This window comes from Salvelinus sp. IW2-2015, unplaced genomic scaffold (genome assembly GCF_002910315.2).
Source record: "Salvelinus sp. IW2-2015 unplaced genomic scaffold, ASM291031v2 Un_scaffold2052, whole genome shotgun sequence".
Lineage (NCBI taxonomy): Eukaryota > Metazoa > Chordata > Actinopteri > Salmoniformes > Salmonidae > Salvelinus > Salvelinus sp. IW2-2015.
The window spans coordinates 52,162-70,766 of record NW_019943396.1 but is presented as its reverse complement, the minus strand read 5'-3'; the positions used below and the strand labels follow the sequence as shown (position 1 = coordinate 70,766).

At 46.5% G+C, this 18,605-nt stretch overlaps 1 protein-coding gene across 1 annotated transcript; it reads left to right on the top strand.

Annotated features, from left to right (window-relative positions):
- The first annotated feature begins 4,562 nt into the window (after window positions 1-4,562).
- On the top strand, window positions 4,563-16,687 carry LOC112072820 (aspartate aminotransferase, cytoplasmic). The gene is made up of 9 exons (XM_024140216.2): window positions 4,563-4,779; window positions 9,381-9,562; window positions 9,863-9,986; window positions 12,140-12,252; window positions 12,508-12,612; window positions 12,745-12,895; window positions 13,322-13,487; window positions 13,849-13,991; window positions 15,919-16,687. The coding sequence occupies exons 1-9, from the start codon at window positions 4,671-4,673 to the stop codon at window positions 16,056-16,058; spliced, it is 1,233 nt and encodes a 410-aa protein (XP_023995984.1). The 5' UTR covers window positions 4,563-4,670; the 3' UTR covers window positions 16,059-16,687.
- Window positions 16,688-18,605: the final 1,918 nt, after the last annotated feature.

Genomic DNA, 18,605 nt, shown 5'->3' with positions numbered 1-18,605 from the left:
TTAAATCAATGTACTCCTTTTATTTCATAGTACACATATATTTTTGATCAATGACTGTGTGGTGAAAGATGTCTACAAACAAAATGAATGCACAATGAAAGGTTTTGAAGATAAGACTGGCTGCGTTACAAGTGTTGCCAGTTTGGATTTTTGTGCTAAGAGTTTTTAAAATTCACCACATACTTGTGAAAATAGTACCAAAGCAATAAAAAAAAACTGTAAGATGAATACACTAACTGTAAGTCGCTCTGGATAAGAGGGTCTGCTAAATGACTCAAATGTAAATGTAAAAATGTGTGCATAGGATGTGTGGACAGAGGTTCCCAGTCTTTGGCCTGCTGCTGCTGTGTTTCTGTCTCAATAAAACATCTGTCTGGTCTGGACAGTCATGTTGGAACAGAATGGAAAGGTTGAGTTGAGTTCATCTGGACACAGGCATGTAGGACAGTTTATAGCAATGGTTGCACTCAAACACGGTTGTTATGAATCACACACACGCACGCACGCACGCACGCACGCACACACACACGCACACGCACACGCACACGCACACGCACACGCACACGCACACGCACACACACACACACACACACACACACACACAAGGTAAACATCTTGCTGAGAAAATGCTTGTGTTGCTCCATTACTATGACAGCTTATTTACTTTAAGTCATGACGTCTCATTCTTAAGTATTTAACTCTGTAAATAAATACTGAACTGGGAGAGAAGCACGCAGTGCTCTCTCTCTCTGTAAATTTCAATACAGCAACGATGAGGCATTAACATCATTGTTCATTGTTTAAAATCGATCAGGTTGAATTATGAGCTGTTTGGAGCGAAAGGATGAATTAAAGACCATGGTTATAGGTCAAATATAATATAATTCATAGAGACGTACAGTCAAAGGATGGACGTAGAAACGCAGACATGATCCTACCACTTCCTCCTATTGTTACAGCGGTGCATAGCTATACTGAGCTCAGGTCTGGTCAGTCAGAGTCAGCTAAACTAAACACTACATCAATCAATTACTGTAGAAGTACATTTAGTAGGAATCCACGCCTACTACTTTCCCACTTGTGGAGGTCAGGGCTAGTGTGACCGACTGGGTTCAAATCCAGGTTTCCTGCGTTCCACAAGACTATGTTCACTTGGTGACCTAAAGCCTAGGCCATAGTTCAGGTAAAAAACATTTTTACGAAGGGTATTTGTTGGAGAGGGAGAAAAAGAGAGACAGTTATAGAAGTAGTGAGGGAGAGAAAGAGAGGCTTGCAGGCCAACATTACTGTATGCTACATTGAACATCCCTCTCAAAGCCATCCCAACCTTTCAAAAGTATTACAACATACATGTAAACATCCTACGTAAACCATTGTCATCTAATGTGGTTTAAAGGTATTGCAACAATGTGGTAAGTTTGTCAGAGTCACTTCCATATATTCTAATATACAAGCATCCCCTGGTCTATATTTGCATTGCAAATCATGTTAAATGGAGTGTTGTAAATGTGTGAGGTGATGTCTGGGATTTCTCAGGTGTGACGGAATGTGTAGACAACTAGGTTTGCATACCTTTGATCAATGGGCCTTGGAAGGGAAGACACGTCTAGCTACTGCATGGATGCAACATCCGTCACTGAACACACACACCCACACACACTGAGGCATGTCTGGCTACTGCATACACGCACCATCAGTTGGGGTCGCTGCATACAAGGAAGCAGGGAGGTCCCTGTGCCTCTGTTGTTGGTGTGTCTGGTCCCTTGTTACAGAATTGATGACACTGTCTCAGGAAAACAAACAGTGCGGGAAGCTGAAAGACAGTCACTCAACACAGATCACTGACCCACAGACACACAGGGCAACGCAACATGTGAGCCACGCCAGAAGGTCCCCGCTAGAATTCAGCAGTGTGTGTGTGTGTATTCTCCTGGTTGTGTTCTATACCTCCCGTGGAATGTGGTTGTGGCTGTGTGTGTTTGGGCACACGTTTGTGTGTGTGAGTGTTTGGTGTCATTGTCTGACATCCGACACAGTCCCTGATAACCTGAAACCCAAATAAAATCACTCTATGAAACAAACAATATTTTCTTCATAATTCTTTCTCTAAATGTTATTGGACCGAGTAGAAATGAAAACAGCACTTTGGTATCTCTCTCTGTGACACACACACCTCATGGCTGTGTCTCCCCAGAAGCTACTGCTGTCAATCATAATCACTCACCCAACCACTCACTCACTCACTCACTCACTCACTCACTCACTACCTCACTCACTCCCTCTCACTCACTCATCTCACCTACTCACTCCACTCACTCATTCACTCACTCATTCACACCCACCCTCCCACACCACGCCACAACCCCGCCATTCCTCCCTCTACGCCCAATGCCACACCAGGACACACTACACACCCTACAGTGACGGAGCAGGAGGGACTGATCAGCCAGTACGTCGCCCCCCTTGTTCCTCTCGTCGTTTTCCAGGCTTCTCTTGCCCCAGCCTGAGCTGTCTGTCTCAGAGAGCCGCAATCCTATATGCTGGCCTGCAGTGACACTGGTACATCCACCACACTAGTACCTAGGTTCACCTGGTCGGAAAAGAATGAAATTTCTACTGTCGAGAGAGGGGGGTTCACCTGGCCTTCAAAGCAGCCCTCTTTGGCAGAAGCCACTAGGGCGTCTTCCCTGCACCTGGCACCGGGAAGTGAGGTGAAACCTAGAAATCCCAAACCTATGAAGCCTTTTTGGCTGTCAGATGTTGCTACTTTCACAGTGGCCCAACCAAATGCAAATCCGCAGACGGTATGCTAACGGTAAGTACACGTAATGACCCTCTATACAGCTACTCGTAGAGTTCGGTTAGTATGCCATCAGAGCACGCTTCCAGATAACCAGTAATAAAGTACTGTCAATAAAATGTTATGTCTTAAACTACCCATAACAGCAGAACACAGAGGCAGTATTGAGTCGACTTGAAACATGACACATGGTGGCTCTTCTACTGAGAACTGAGAGTGCTTCGCATTCTAGTCCAGGAGACCCGGAGGGATGACAGACAGAGTAAAGTGCCTGTTATTTAATCAACCACTATCACCTTCAGTACAGGACAGACGCTGAGGAGAAGTACACACCACACACCACACAAAACAACACACACACACACACTCACACACATCACACACACATCACACACACACACACACACACACACACAACACACACACACACCACACACACACCACACACACACGCATAACTGCCACACCCATGCACCCACACACATGAACAAATACTGCTCTGGAATCAACACTGTTTTGGTTGGATTCAAATCTGCATTGGCATGTTTGCATTCAAACAGAGTTGACACAGGGATTATCAACCTGTCAATGGAGCCATAATGTGTCATCATTATTTAGTGTACTACAGTAGTCTACCTGCACTTAAAGCTTATAGTTCAGTGAAGGTGGTACTTGGTCGAATGAGGAAGAAACAAAAAAACGTATTATGTTTCTCTGTTGAAGAAGTTGCCCTTAAACACTGATCTATGGTCAATGTTGTGTTCCTTGACCAAGGTATGATGTCCCTCGGACAACATATAGTATAAAGAGAGGCTGATCTGTGGCCCAGGGCAGAAATCATGGTGGATCACGAATAACAAGCTTAGGGTGCTACCTTGTGGATAGATAGAGAAGTGATTTCAAAAGGTTGGGGTGTGTGACGTTACATTTTGACATAGCGTAGCAGAGGTCGTGTTCCCCTGCTCAGATCTTACAACGCCTAGACAGGCATTTTACGTATCACGGCATATCACGGCATCGTCGATTACGTGGCACGCAACCACTGATTGATGCATGCAACGCCTGAGCAGAGGAATACGACACAAATCGTTTTGATTAAATTGCGAATTAACAGGTTCATTCGGATGCCTGTTTGTGAAGAGAACACCAGAACACCTTTATCTACAGTGGATGTTATGAGGCATTGTATTTCCCTGCAAAAATGTAGAAACCTCTTAGAAATAAATGTTTTTACATAACCATGCAATAACATTGTAGTTATTTCCTAGAGGTTTGTACATTGAAGGGAATCGATTAAACCGCCCCGGGTTGAACTGGTCTATGGCCCGTCATGTGACCGGGCGATGCCAGTATCAAGGCATTTTCGTCAGAAAATAATTCACTTTTACATATGAAAACACAGAATCCTATTAATTACTTTGTTTTTAATGGGCCAGAACTGGGTACATTGCTCACGGTTCCAAATCGAACGCTAACACGGTCACTGGGTCATGCCCGGGGTATTCATCGAATCCCCTCCCTTTTGAAGGAAAAACCAAAACATCGTTAAACCCGTTTATTCATATTCAGCGACCGAGATTTGCATATGAATGTGTCAATCTCCAATAATGTTTAGTCATTGGCACAAACTGTCAACCACGTCACATTATTTCCCCCTTTTCAATCGTCGCTAGGATTGTCTGATTTTTTAGTCAGCTGGTTGCTTTCGATTTCTATTGGTCAAATCTCTCACACCCATTTTCCACTGACCAAATCCATCCAAGTTGAAGGTGAAATTATTTTCCTACCTCGTCCATTAGACTGAACAGCGGTTTGTCCCCGGTTGTTTTGCCGTTTTAGCTAACATTCCGCGTCGGTAATATTCATCATCATGTCATTATTCGGTGAGGTTCCCCAAGCCATCCCAGTGGCGGTCTTCAAACTGTCGAATGATTTCAAAGATGACCCGAACCCCATGAAGGTGAACCTCGGAGTTGGAGGTAAGAAATATGATAATATGACCATTCCTTCCTCTTTCTAATTTCTTTAATTTTGTCACTAGAGTCAAATACTTTCTGTAGAACGAACTTCACGTCAGGATAGGCAACCGAAATTAATAATGAATGTATGTGTGTTATATTAAAACAGAGTAGGGAGTAAAATGTAGGCAAGTAATACACATTTCAGAACAACTACTAGTCGAATAAGACATGGGAGAGATTACGAATTTTGGCAAAGAGTTTTATTTATAGACTAATACACTTCAAACAAATAGCCAAACCGAAAACTGCAGACATTACTAGTGCCTCCCCCGCGATCAAACCGCCATAATAAAATGAAACGCAGCCTAACGTGATCATTGACAGCTGCCTTCTCCCTGTGACATGACTGGATCTGTTCGATGTGGTGAAACCTTTTCACCTATCCAATCAATCATGTTATCCAGATCAGTGATTAGGCTGATCTGGATGAACTCAGGCTGGACATGACATGCATGGTGTCCTTGCTTGCTCTGCTGATTGATTGTGCAGAATCTACTGTCAAATTTCAATCACATTTATTTTATAAAGCCCTTTTTACATCAGCAGTAGTCACAAAGTACTTGAAACACCAAAGGGCAACCGATGCAGATGTAGAAGCACAATTGCTAGGAAAAACTCCCGAGACAGCTAGGATCCTAGGAAGAAACCTAGAGAGGAACCAGGCTCTTAGAGGTGGCCGGTCCTCATCTGGCTGTGCCAGTTGTAGATTATAAGAGTACATGGCCATTAAGGCCAGGTCGTTCTTCAAGATGTTTGAACGTTCATTGATGACCAGCAGTGTCAAATAATAGTCAGTGGTTATAGAGGGTGCAACAGGTCAGCACCTCAGTAGTTAATGTCAGTCGACTTTTCATAGCTGTACATTCAGAGGTTGAGATAGCAGGTCCAGGACAAGGTAGCACGTCCGGTGAACAGGTCAGGGTTCCATAGCTGCAGGCAGAACTTCAGAAACTGGATCAGCAGCACGGCCAGGTGGACTGGGGACGGGGACAGCCAGGAGTCGTCAGGCCAGGTAGTCTTGAGACATGGTTCTATGGCTCAGGTCCTCCGGGAGGGGGGAGGGAGAAAGAAAGAGAGGCGAATTAGCGGGATCATACCTAAGGTCACACCAGACTGACCCTAGCCCTCTGGCACATAGACTATTGCAGCATAGATACTGGGAACTGAGACGGGGTGGTCGGCACAGATAGCATAGCAAGGTCTATAACCTGTAGTTGGCAGTCATCCAAGGAAGTAGCTCTGTCACTGCCGTAGGAACAGACTGGAACAGGCCGGTAGTTGTTGATGGAGATAAATGAGTCAGGGTCATATCAGTTGTAGCTAGATCAATGGACCGTGGTCATAGAGCAATTCACTCCCATTCACGCTCTCTACGCTGATCCTATGAGAACACTAGCTAGAATACAGTTCTGGGTGGAACGGAGCCACTGCTCTCCTTACTGGATCTTGTGGAGTGCTGTTAATATATAACACTGCAGCACAGAGGCCAAAAGGCTGAAGTCCTGGTGTTGCCTGTGACTGCTTGCTTGGCCTCTCAGGACTACAGGATTAGCATTGTGCTACATGTGGAGTTCCTGGGTTCTCAGGCATTATTGCTTAAGTAATCCCTTCCTGTAGTAGGCTAACACTGTGGCTGAAAATAGCCTAGATAACCTAGCTACACCATGTGTTAGCATGCTCAGATATTTTTTTATTTTACTAGGCAAGTCAGTTAAGAACAAATTCTTATTTTCAATGACGGCCTAGGAACAGTGGGTGAACTGTTCAGGGGCAGAACAACAGATTGCACCTTGTCAGCTCGGGGATTCCATCTTACAGCCTTTCGGTTACTAGTCCAACGCTCTAACCACTAGGCTACCTGCCGCCCCAATAGAGGAGATGGACCCATGTCCACTTAGGAAAATATCTGTTTTCTCTTCAACTTCAGTCACAAATGATACAGTTAGGCCTCGTGCTCTGTTAGAAAGTGGATGTGAATGGAAGTATGTCTACAGACTATTGCAGTCAGTAAGTGAGCAGATAAAAGCCTGTTACATACAGGAGTGCCCTGTCCTCATTAGCTCAATAACACTGTTCCCGCAGAGTTACTAGTGTTGCTGTCTTATCAGTGGTGGCTGGCTGGAGTTTAGGACCGCAGGGGAAAGTGCACGGCTGTAGTCTGACATTTGTATCGGGTTCTATCCTGATCCGATAAAACCACTGAAACAAACCTCTGCAAAGTTGGAATTTTATTTCACCTTTATTTATACAGGTAAGTCAATTAGGAAACAAATTGTTATTTACAATGACGACCTGTCAGGGAGCGAGTGCAGCACGTATAACACACATAAGTTAAACAATATCATACATATTAACAGTCAAAAATACACATGAAGTTGCCCGCCAGAGACCTAAGGTAGGGGGAGACCTAAGGTAGGGGGAGACCTAAGGTAGGGAGAGACCTAAGGTAGGGAGAGGACCTAAGGTAGGGAGAGACCTAAGGTAGGGAGAGACCTAAGGTAGGAGGGAGAGACCTAAGGTAAGGGAGAGACCTTAAGCGTAGGGGGAGACCCTAAGGTGGGGGAGACCTAAGGTAGGGGAGAGACCTAAGGGTGAGGCCTAATTACCAATCAGTCTACTTGGATCTTCAGAGCAGTAATACTTCTAGTGTAGTAGAGTGTATTTGTGACATCTCCATCTGTGTTCAAATTCCTTCAGGTTGTCAGGGGCTGTTGTTCATTGGCACCATCCCCTCCTGAGTGGGTTCTCACCAGGGCAGTAATGCCCTCCTGAGTGGGTTTCTCACCAGGCAGTAATGCCCCTCCTGAGTGGGTTTTCACCAGGGCAGTAATGCCCTCCTGAGTGGGTTTCTCACCAGGGCAGTAATGCTCTCCTGAGTGGGTTTCTCACCAGGGCAGTAATGCTCCTCCTGAGTGGGTTTCTCACCAGGCAGTAATGCCCCTCCTGAGTGGGTTTCTCACCAGGGCAGTAATGCCCCTCCTGAGTGGGTTTCTCACCAGGGCAGTAATGCTCTCCTGAGTGGGTTTCTCACCAGGGCAGTAATGCTCCTCCTGGGTGGGTTTCTCACCAGGGCAGTAATGCTCCTCCTGGGTGGGTTTCTCACCAGGGCAGTAATGCTCCTCCTGAGTGGGTTTCTCACCAGGGCAGTAATGCCCTCCTGAGTGGGTTTCTCACCAGGGCAGTAATGCCCCTCCTGAGTGGGTTTCTCACCAGGGCAGTAATGCCACTCCTGAGTGGGTTTCTCACCAGGGCAGTAGTTTCTCAACAGGGCAGTAATGCCCCTCCTGAGTGGGTTTCTCACCAGGGCAGTAATGCCCCTCCTGAGTGGGTTTCTCACCAGGGCAGTAATGCCACTCCTGAGTGGGTTTCTCACCAGGGCAGTAATGCACTCCTGAGTGTGTTTCTCACCAAGGCAGTAATGCCCTCCTGAGTGGGTTTATCACCAGGGCAGTAGTTTCTCAACAGGGCAGTAATGCCCTCCTGGGTGGTTTCTCACCAGGGCAGTAATGCTCCTCCTGGGTGGGTTTCTCACCAGGGCAGTAATGCTCCTCCTGGGTGGGTTTCTCACCAGGGCAGTAATGCTCCTCCTGAGTGGGTTTCTACCAGGGCAGTAATGCTCCTCCTGGGTGGGTTTCTCACCAGGGCAGTAATGCCCTTCCTGAGTGGGTTTCTCACCAGGGCAGTAATGCTCCTCCTGGGTGGGTTTCTCACCAGGGCAGTAATGCTCCTCCTGAGTGGGTTTCTCACCAGGGCAGTAATGCCCCTCCTGAGTGGGTTTCTCACCAGGGCAGTAATGCCACTCCTGAGTGGGTTTCTCACCAGGCAGTAATGCCACTCCTGAGTGGGTTTTCACCAGGGCAGTAGTTTCTCAACAGGGCAGTAATGCCCTCCTGAGTGGGTTTCTCACCAGGGCAGTAATGCCCTCCTGAGTGGGTTTCTCACCAGGGCAGTAATGCCACTCCTGAGTGGGTTTCTCACCAGGGCAGTAATGCCACTCCTGAGTGTGTTTCTCACCAAGGCAGTAATGCCCCTCCTGAGTGGGTTTATCACCAGGGCAGTAGTTTTCTCACAGGGCAGTAATGCCCCTCCTGGGTGGGTTTCTCACCAGGGCAGTAATGCTCCTCCTGGGTGGGTTTATCACCAGGGCAGTAGTTTCTCACCAGGCAGTAATGCTCCTCCTGGGTGGGTTTCTCACCAGGGCAGTAATGCTCCTCCTGAGTGGGTTTCTCACCAGGGCAGTAATGCTCCTCCTGGGTGGGTTTCTCACCAGGCGCAGTAATGCCCCTCCCGAGTGGGTTTCTCACCAGGGCAGTAATGCCCCTCCCGAGTGGGTTTCTCACCAGGGCAGTAATTCTCCTCCTGGGTGGGTTGCTCAACAGGGCAGTAATGCCCGCTGCAGAGAAAGCCCTGGGGCCAGAGTTGGACTACTGCAAAATGTACAACATAAAGTAAACACAACTCTACTAAAAACACTTGGCTAGTAGGCTATATTAGGCCCATATATTGGAAACACTGTATCCCTCCTCAGCCGCTATAGCTAGCCTGTCTCTCCCCTCCAGCCTACAGGACAGATGAGGGCCAGCCCTGGGTGCTGCCCGTGGTTAAGAAGGTGGAGAAGATCATCGTAGCGGACAACAGTCTGAACCATGAGTACCTGCCCATCCTGGGTCTGCCTGAGTTTAGGTCGTCTGCATCCAAGATCGCCCTGGGAGAAGACAGCCCTGCCATTCAGGAGAACAGGGTAGGGTGGTTTATGAGTTTGTGTTGGTGGGTTGTGTTGTGTGTGTGCTCGATCATACATACTGTATATTGAGCTGAATTTGCATTTAAATTAGTACTGGTGAGCTACATTGCTGTTATTAAGTCACTTATCTAGTGTCTCTCCACCCCCTCGGTTTCTGTCGCTCTCTCTCCCTATCCCCCTCTCTCTCACCTCTCCCTATCGCTCTCTCTCACTCTTTCCCGCTCTTCTCTCCCTATCCTCCTCACTCTCTCTCTCTCACTCTCATTCTGTATGTCTGTCTGTCTCTCTCTCTGTCAGGTGGGAGCGGTGCAATGTCTGGGGGGTACAGGTGCTCTGAAAATGGGGGCTGAGTTTCTCAGACGCTGGTACAATGGGAATGACAACATGAAAACACCTGTCTACGTCTCAGCGCCAACCTGGGGTAGGCACGCACACACCGGAATGACAAAACTTAAACAGCTGTCTACATCTCTGCTCGTACGGTTGATCCGGAGTTGTATAATCAGACAGATATGACGTGGCAGGGCGCGCAAACTATCACAGATTACAAAGGGAAACCCAGCCACCAGCTGCCCAGTGACTAGAGCCTACCAGACGAGCTAAATTCCAACACTGAACCATGCATGAGAGCACCAGCTGTTCCCGAACGATGGTGTGATCTTTCTCTCCGTAGCAGATGTGAGTAAGACCTTAAAATAGGTTAACATTCACAAGACCGCAGGGCCAGGATGCGTATTCAGAACATGCGCTGACCAACTGGCAAATGTCTTCAGTGACATTTTCAACCTCTCTCTGACCCAGCCTGAAATACCTACATGTTTCAAGCAGGCCACCATAGTTCCTGTGCCCAAGAACGCCAAGGTAACCTGTCTAAATGACTATCGTCCCGTAGCACTCACATCTGTATCCATGAAATGCTTTGAAAGGCTGGTCATGGCTCACATCAACACCATCATCCAGACACCCTGGCAACAACAAATCTGCCACTCTGACCCTTAACACGGAAGCCCCTTAGGGGTGTGTGCTTAGTCCCCTCCTATACTCCTTGTTCACCCACAACTGCGTGACTCCACAACACCATCATTAAGGTTGCTGATGAGACAGCCTACAGGGAGGAGGTCAGTGACTAGCCAAGTTATTGTTACTCATTGTGTATTTATTCTTTGTTTTATTCTATTATTATTTATCTTTTTGTCGAGAGCCACGCGTCCTCCGAAAAACAACCCCGCCAAGCCGCACTGCTTCTTGACACACTGCTTGCTTAACCCGGAAGCCAGCCGCACCAATGTGTTGGAGGAAACACCGTACAGCTGGTGACCGAAGTCAGCGTGCATGCGCCCGGCCCGCCACAAGGAGTCGCTAGAGCACGATGGGACAAGAACATTCCGGGCCGGCCAAACCCTCCTCTAACCCGGACGACGCTTGGCCAATTGTGCGCTGCCTCATGGGTCTCCCGGCCGTGGCCGGCTGCGACACAGCCTGGGAATAAATCCGGGTGTGTAGGGACGCCTCTAGCACTGCGATGCAGCCTGGGAATAAACCCGGGTGTGTAGGGACGCCTCTAGCACTGCGATGCAGCCTGGGAATAAACCCGGGTGTGTAGGGAGCGCCTGCTAGCTTTCGATGCACGCCTGGGAATAAACCGGGTGTGGGGCCGTCTCTAGCACTGCGATGCAGCTGGGAATAAAGGGGTGTGTAGGGACGCCTCTAGCTCTGCGATGCAGCCTGGGAATAACCCGGGTGTGGTAGGGGACGCCTCTAGCACTGGCGATGCAGCCTGGGAATAAACGGGGTGTGTAGGGACGCCTCTAGCTGGCGGATGCAGCCTGGAATAACCGGGTGTGTAGGGACGCCTCTAGCACTGCGATGCAGCCTGGGAATAAACGGCGGGTGTGTAGGGACGCCTCTAGCACTGGATGCAGCCTGGGTAAAACGCGGGTGTGTGAGGGCGCTCTAGCACTGCGATGCAGCCTGGGTCAACGCGGGTGTGTAGGGAAGCTCTCTAGCTGCGATGCAGCCTGGAATAACGCGGGTGTGTAGGGACGCCTCTCTAGATGCGAGTGCGCGCTGGGAATAAACGGAGTGTGGTGGGACGCTCTAGCGAGCGATTGCAGCCGGGAATAAACCGGTTGTAGGGACGCTCTTAGATGGAGTGCCAGCTTGGGAATAAACGCGGGTGTGTAGGGACGCCTCTAGCACTGCGATGCAGCCTGGGAATAAACGCGGGTGTGTAGGGACGCCTCTAGCTCTGCGATGCAGCCTGGGAATAAACGCGGGTGTGTAGGGACGCCTCTAGCTCTGCGATGCAGTGCCTTAGACCGCTGCACCACTCGGGAAGCCTTGACATGTTATCTGGAACTTATACTGCTGAGTTGTCCTCTTAATATTTAATTAGTAGGTGATTTACAAATACAGCATGTTACTTTTTATGTTGGTTCATGGCTCTGTAATAGAGCCATCAAATAATTTCAGCTAATGTTACAAAGGAGGCCTCAAAAGACATGATTTGGAAAATAATTCTCTATTAGGGAAAAGGCAGAGTGTTGTAAAACCTGCTCTACTGTTTGTTTCTAGAAAACCACAACTCTGTGTTTGCCAACGCTGGGTTCGAGGATGTCCGTCCCTATAAGTACTGGGACGCAGAGAAGCGGGGACTGGATCTGGCCGGTTTCCTAGGTGACCTGGAGGTGAGCCGCTGACCTCTGATCAGGTGGTGTTGACATGGAGACCAGACTGGCTCCCGAACTCTGAGTTGACCTCACAATAGTGAATATTTAATATCAGAAATGGTCATGTCTACCTTGAAAGTAAATTAGCTTTTTACACACTGTTGAAAAGATGATATGTTTAGCTTTAACGATACCAACTTCCTGTATCAGCGCCCAGGACTCTGTCATTTGGCTGTCCTGTAGTTTAACACTGACCTTTGACCCCGGTCCCAGACTGCACCAAAGCATTCCATCTTCGTTTTGCATGCTTGTGCCCACAACCCCACCGGCACAGACCCTACACACGTAGAGTGGATGCAGGTGGCTGAGGTCATGAAGGTAAGACTGTGTGTTTGTGTGTGTGTACACGTTATTATATGAAAAAACGTTTTGTTTTTTTGCCATGACATCTTTTCTTATTTCTGAAGATGTTTTATCTTTGTCCTTTTTCTTTTCTCTCTCCCTCTCCAGAGGAGGAAGCTGTTTGTGTTCTTTGACTCTGCGTACCAGGGCTTTGCATCAGGCTGTCTGGATAAGGATGCATGGGCAGTGCGCTACTTTGTCACCCAGGGCTTTGAGATGTTCTGTGCCCAGTCCTTCTCCAAGAACTTTGGCCTTTACAGTGAGACAGACAGACCCCCCCACCTGTCTCTTATACACATCTAGATGTGTATGCATGGGCAGTGCGCTACTTTGTCACCCAGGGCTTTGAGATGTTCTGTGCCCAGTCCTTCTCCAAGAACTTTGGCCTTTACAGTGAGACAGACAGACCCCCCCCCCCCCCCCACACACACACACACACACACACACACACACACACACACACACACAGTAAGATGCAGGGAACTTTGGCCTTTACAGTGAGACAGACAGACCCCCCCCCCCCCACACACACACACACACACACCCAGTAAGATGCAGGGAAACATAAATGAAACCATACTACAGTATGTATTCCTACTCCCACCTCTCATGTTTCACATTTCATTCTACATAATGCAATCTGTAAACTGCAGAGACCCGAAATGAAGATTCTGTCTCCTGTCAGATGAACGTGTGGGGAACCTGACCATCGTAGCTCGTGATGCTGACAACGTGAGGAGGGTTCTGTCTCAGATGGAGAAGATTGTCAGGGTAACCTGGTCCAACCCTCCCTCCCAGGGTGCCAGGCTAGTCGCCATCACACTCAACACAGCTGAACTCTTCGCTGAATGGTGGGGACACACACAGGTCCAAAGTAGTGTATGCACTCCCAACAGTTCTACCTGAGTGTTCAAAACGTTGAAATCACAGGCGGCCGGGGGAACCTTAGTTGGGGAGGACGGGCTCAGAGTAATGGCTGGAAGAAAATCAATGGATTGGTATTGAACACGTCAAACACATGGTTTCCACCTGTTTGATGCCATTCCAGACACTACTACGAGGCATCCTCCCCTCAGCAACCTCCTGTAACTGAAATATATCCTCTCTTCATCCCCCTCTCTCTCGCTCGCTCGTTCTCTCATCCCTTCCTCTTTCTCTCCCTCCATCTTCCTTCTCTCCACCTCTATCCCTCCCCCCCTCTCCCTGCTGCAGGAAGGATAATGTGAAGACCATGGCAGACCGTGTGTTGTTGATGAGGGCTTCACTCCAGGCTAAACTGCAGGCTCTGGGAACACCAGGAACATGGGGCCACATCACACAGCAGATTGGCATGTTCAGCTTTACTGGCCTCAACCGTGAGTACACGCGCACACGTACACACCTTTTTGTCTCATCACATACGCTGCTGTTACTGTTTAATATCTGTCCTGTTGCCTGGTGACTTTTTCCCTACCTATATGTACAGTACCAGTCAAAAGTTTGTTCATACATATGGATTCATATAGTAAACAAAAAATGTGTTCAACAAATCAAAATACATTTTAGATTCTTCCAAATAGCCACCCTTTGCCTTGATGACAGCTTTGTACACTCTTGGCATTCTCTCAACCAGCTTCACCTGTAATAATTTTCCAGCAGTCTGGAAGGAGTTCCCACATATGTTGAGCACTTGTTGACTGCTTTTTCTTCACTCTGTGGTCCAACTCATCCCAAACCATCTCAATTGGGTTCAGGTCGGGTGATTGTGGAGGCCAGGTCATCTGATGCAGCACTCCATCATTCTCCTTCTTGGTCAAATAGCCCTTACACAGCCTGGAGGTGTTTTGGTTCATTGTTCTGTTGAAAAACAAATTATAGTCTCACTAATCGCAAACCAGATGGGATGGCATATCGCTGCAGAATGCTGTTGTAGCCATGCTGGTTAAGTGTGCCTTGAATTCTAAATGCATCACAGACAGTGTCACCAGCAAAGCACCATCACACCACCTCCTCCATGCTTCACGGTCCACCGGTCTAATGTCCATTGCTCGTGTTTTTTGGCCCAAACAAGTCTCTTCTTATTATTGGTGTCCTTTTAGTAGTGGTTTCTTTGCAGAAATTCAACCATGAAGGCCTGATTCACCCAGTCTCCTCTGAACAGTTGATGTTGATGTCTGTTATTTGAACTCTGTGAAGCATTTATTTGGACTCCAATTTCTGAGGCTGGTAACTCTAATAAACGTATCCTCTGCAGCAGAGGTAACTCTGGGTCTTCCTTTTTTGTGACGGTCCTCATGAGAGCCAGTTTCATCATAGCGCTTGATTGTTTTTGCAACTACACTTGAAGAAAGTCCATAATATGGACTTAGCCCTATTTGGTAAAAGACCATCTTCTGTATACCACCCCTACTTGTCCCAACACAACTGATTGGCTAAAAAGCATTAAGAAGGAAAGAAATTCCTCAAATTAACTTTTAACATGGAACACCTGTTAATTGAAATGTATTCCAGGTGACTACCTCATGAAGCTGGTTGAGAATGCCAAGAGTGCAAAGCTGTCATCAAGGCAAAGGGTGGCTACTTTGAAGAATCTCAAATGTTAAATATATTTTGATTAAACACCTCTTTGGTTACTACATGATTCCATATGTGTTATTTCATAGTTTTGATGTCTTCACTATTATTCTACAATGTAGAAAATAGTAAAAATAAAGAAAAACCCTGGAATGAGTAGGTGTGTCCAGTCTTTTGACTGGTACTGTACATATCTACCTTAATTACCTCGTACCCCTGCACATAGACTCTGTACTGGTACCCCGTGTATATAGCCAAGTTATCAATGACTCTGTACTGGTACCCCGTGTATATAGCCAAGTTATCATTGACTCCGTACTGGTACCCTGTGGTATATAGCCAAGTTATCATTGACTCTGTACTGGTACCCTGTGTATATAGCCAAGTTATCATTGACTCTGTACTGGTACCCTATGTATATAGCCAAGTAATCATTGACACTGTACTGGTACGCCCGTGTATATAGCCAAGTTATCATTGACTTGGTACTGGTACTTTGTGTATATAGCCAAGTTATCATTGACTCTGTACTGGTACCCTGTGTGTATAGCCAAGTTATCATTGACTCATTGTGTATTTATTCCTTGTGGTATTATTGTTCTATTATTTCTCTTTTTTCTCTCTGTATTGTTGGGAAGGGCCCTGCTAGTCTACACCTGTTGTTTATGAAGCATTTGATGAATACCATTTGATTTGTTCATACCTTTTTAATATTTTGTCTCTCTCCAGCTAAACAAGTGGAGTACATGATCAAGGAGAGGAGTATCTACCTAATGGCCAGCGGTCGTATCAACATGTGTGGTCTGACCACTAAGAACATCGACTATGTGGCCAAGTCTATCCACGAGACTGTTGTCAACGTCCAGTAGAAGATTACAATACCCTTAGCACTGCCCACTCGTCCACCACCAGCAGTGTGTGTGTATAATGTATTAGACCACAGGGGCGCAAAGTACGGCCCACGGGCCACATCCGGCCCGCGAGACATTTACAAAAAATATAATTTTTTTTAATACCTTTTTTTCCCTCCCCAATTTCATGGCATCCAATTGGTAGTTATAGTCTTGTCCCATCGCTGAAACTTCCGTACGGATTCGGGAGAGGCGAAGTTCGAGAGCCGTGCGTCCTCCGAAAAACGACCCGACCCAGCTAAGCTGCACTGCTTCTTGACACAATGCCCGCTTAACCCAGAAGCCAGCCGCACTAATGTGTCGGAAGAAACACTGAACACCTGGCGACAGTGTCAGCGCGCATGCGCCTGGCCTGCCAAACGAGTCGCTAGTGCGCAATGGGACAAGGAAATCTCGGCCTGCCAAACCCTCTCCTAACCCGGACGATGCTGGGCCAATTGTGCACTGTCTCATGGGTCTCCCAGTCACTGCCAGCTGTGACACAGCCTGGGATTGAACCCGGGTCTGTAGTAGAACCCGGGTCACAGTGCCTTAGACTGCTACATCACTCGGGAGGCCCCCGCAAATTGATTTTAATAAACAATTGGTCTCCCAAAAAATGCATCCCTCCATTGAATTTCAAAATCCCAATGTGGCCCTCGAGCCAAAGAGTTTGCCCACCCCGGTGTTAGACCAAACACACAGAAACCCCCTTCCTATCTCCTAGTGCACCACAGTACGCTGAGCTGATGTCACTGCCTGTCTACAGATATATTCTATTTTAACCCTTAAACTAATGCACAAGGCAGCGTAACAGTTAAAGAGAAGTGTAAATAATTTGTCTGTGGCTCTGTGTGTGTTTGTCATCACTGTGTGTCTTCATCACTACTGTTTGCAGTGGAGAGATGTGTGTCATTTTCTTTTGAGTGTTTGTGTTCAGTGGTGTCATGAATAAGCAGTCTGTCAGGACATTGTAGATGCTGTGTGGTTCCACACTAAGGCTCTGACTGGGTGTCTGTCGACACTTTGCAATGGCTTCCTTTCCTCATCTCCTTCATTGTAACTGATGTTTCTTCCAGCTGTCATGTTCAGCCAGATCAGTGATCATGGAGGGAAGGACACAAGGAAAGGAGATATGGAAAATAAGCTGTAGTGTTTAAACTATTGAGACACAGGCCAAGTGTATCTGGGTGTATTAGACTAGCTCCAGCAGTGCTGGTGATGATGATCTTCCATTGCTTAATCATTTTATTAACATTACAATGTGATTAGTATTGCTGGGGTTGTTCTTGAATTGCGGTGGCATTGGGGCCTGGCATTTTGGCAAAAAATTCTACTTAGTTATTCTAGATTTTTTTATTTAAATATACCAAAATACATCTTCCCATTCTAAATCAACTAAGATGACCGCTGAATGACATTATGATAACATTGTGCCATCGGTAGGAGTAGTAACACCAATGACGGTAACACTAATGAGAAATTTTAGGTTATTGAGGATTTTCTTAAATTGATGCAACATATACTCAAATCTAAAGTCATTAGCTCTTTTGAAAATCATTTTTGACATGATTAATAATTTTGCTCACAATGTCATTTCCCTACATTTTAAATTGAATAACACCAAGGGACACTTTGGATTTCGACATACCAAAGTATCAATGGAATCCTCAAATCTATGACATACTGGGTGTGATTAATTAACAATTCTCTTCAATATAGACCCCTCCCCGATAAGTTCACCACTGGAGGGAATGTTCAAGGTTCTTGTTTATATTTGCAATGAGTGATTGTCAAGGCAGGAACACCAAAGACAGACACCTGAGGGACAGACATGCTATTTTAAAATAAATAGTTATTTTAATAGCCTCCTTTTTGTTTTTATTGATGTATATGATACATACACTTTTTTAAAACTTTCTAGCATTAACAATAATACATCTAAATCCCCAAAATATGTCTGTACAACTCTACACATCACTACTGGGACAAGCCATTTGCTTACCCTAAGTACTTTAAAAACAATGCATAAACAAAGTTTTGCAGTATAAAGGACAATACATTTTCATGGTTGCAAGAGACGCAAATACCACCACAATTCAAGAACGGCCCGGTTAGGATGATTCCATTCCTATTGTAAAATGCACATTCCCTATTCTGTTTGACTTACCACCTGAATACGTTTTATAGGAGGAGTTGTTTGGGTCCACTTGAGAGCGAATGTCGCTAAATATTAACTGTGACCCAAGTAAACAGTATTTGATTTGGAAAAAGTACTAGAGTGAAACAATCAATTGACCAAATCAGTCACGCACTAAATATATGTAGGACGTTATATTTACAATCATGTTTATTTTAGCACAAGGGGACTTGAAGTAAAAATCCTGTATTACCTCAGACCTAAGCTGTATGGAGCGCTCTGTTGGGGAAGCTGTTCTCAAAGTGCTGGGGTGCGTTCAATAGGGACAAATAGGACTGTTCTCAAAGTGCTGGGGTGCGTTCAATAGGGACAAATAGGACTGTTCT

Bases quoted from the DNA above. Each gene is read 5' to 3' on its own strand.
- LOC112072820 (XM_024140216.2), top strand. From the start codon at position 4,671: ATGTCATTATTCGGTGAGGTTCCCCAAGCCATCCCAGTGGCGGTCTTC. The intron at 12,613-12,744 runs GTAAGACTGTGT...CTCCCTCTCCAG, and splicing joins AGGTGGCTGAGGTCATGAAG to AGGAGGAAGCTGTTTGTGTT. The intron at 12,896-13,321 runs GTGAGACAGACA...GTCTCCTGTCAG, and splicing joins CAAGAACTTTGGCCTTTACA to ATGAACGTGTGGGGAACCTG.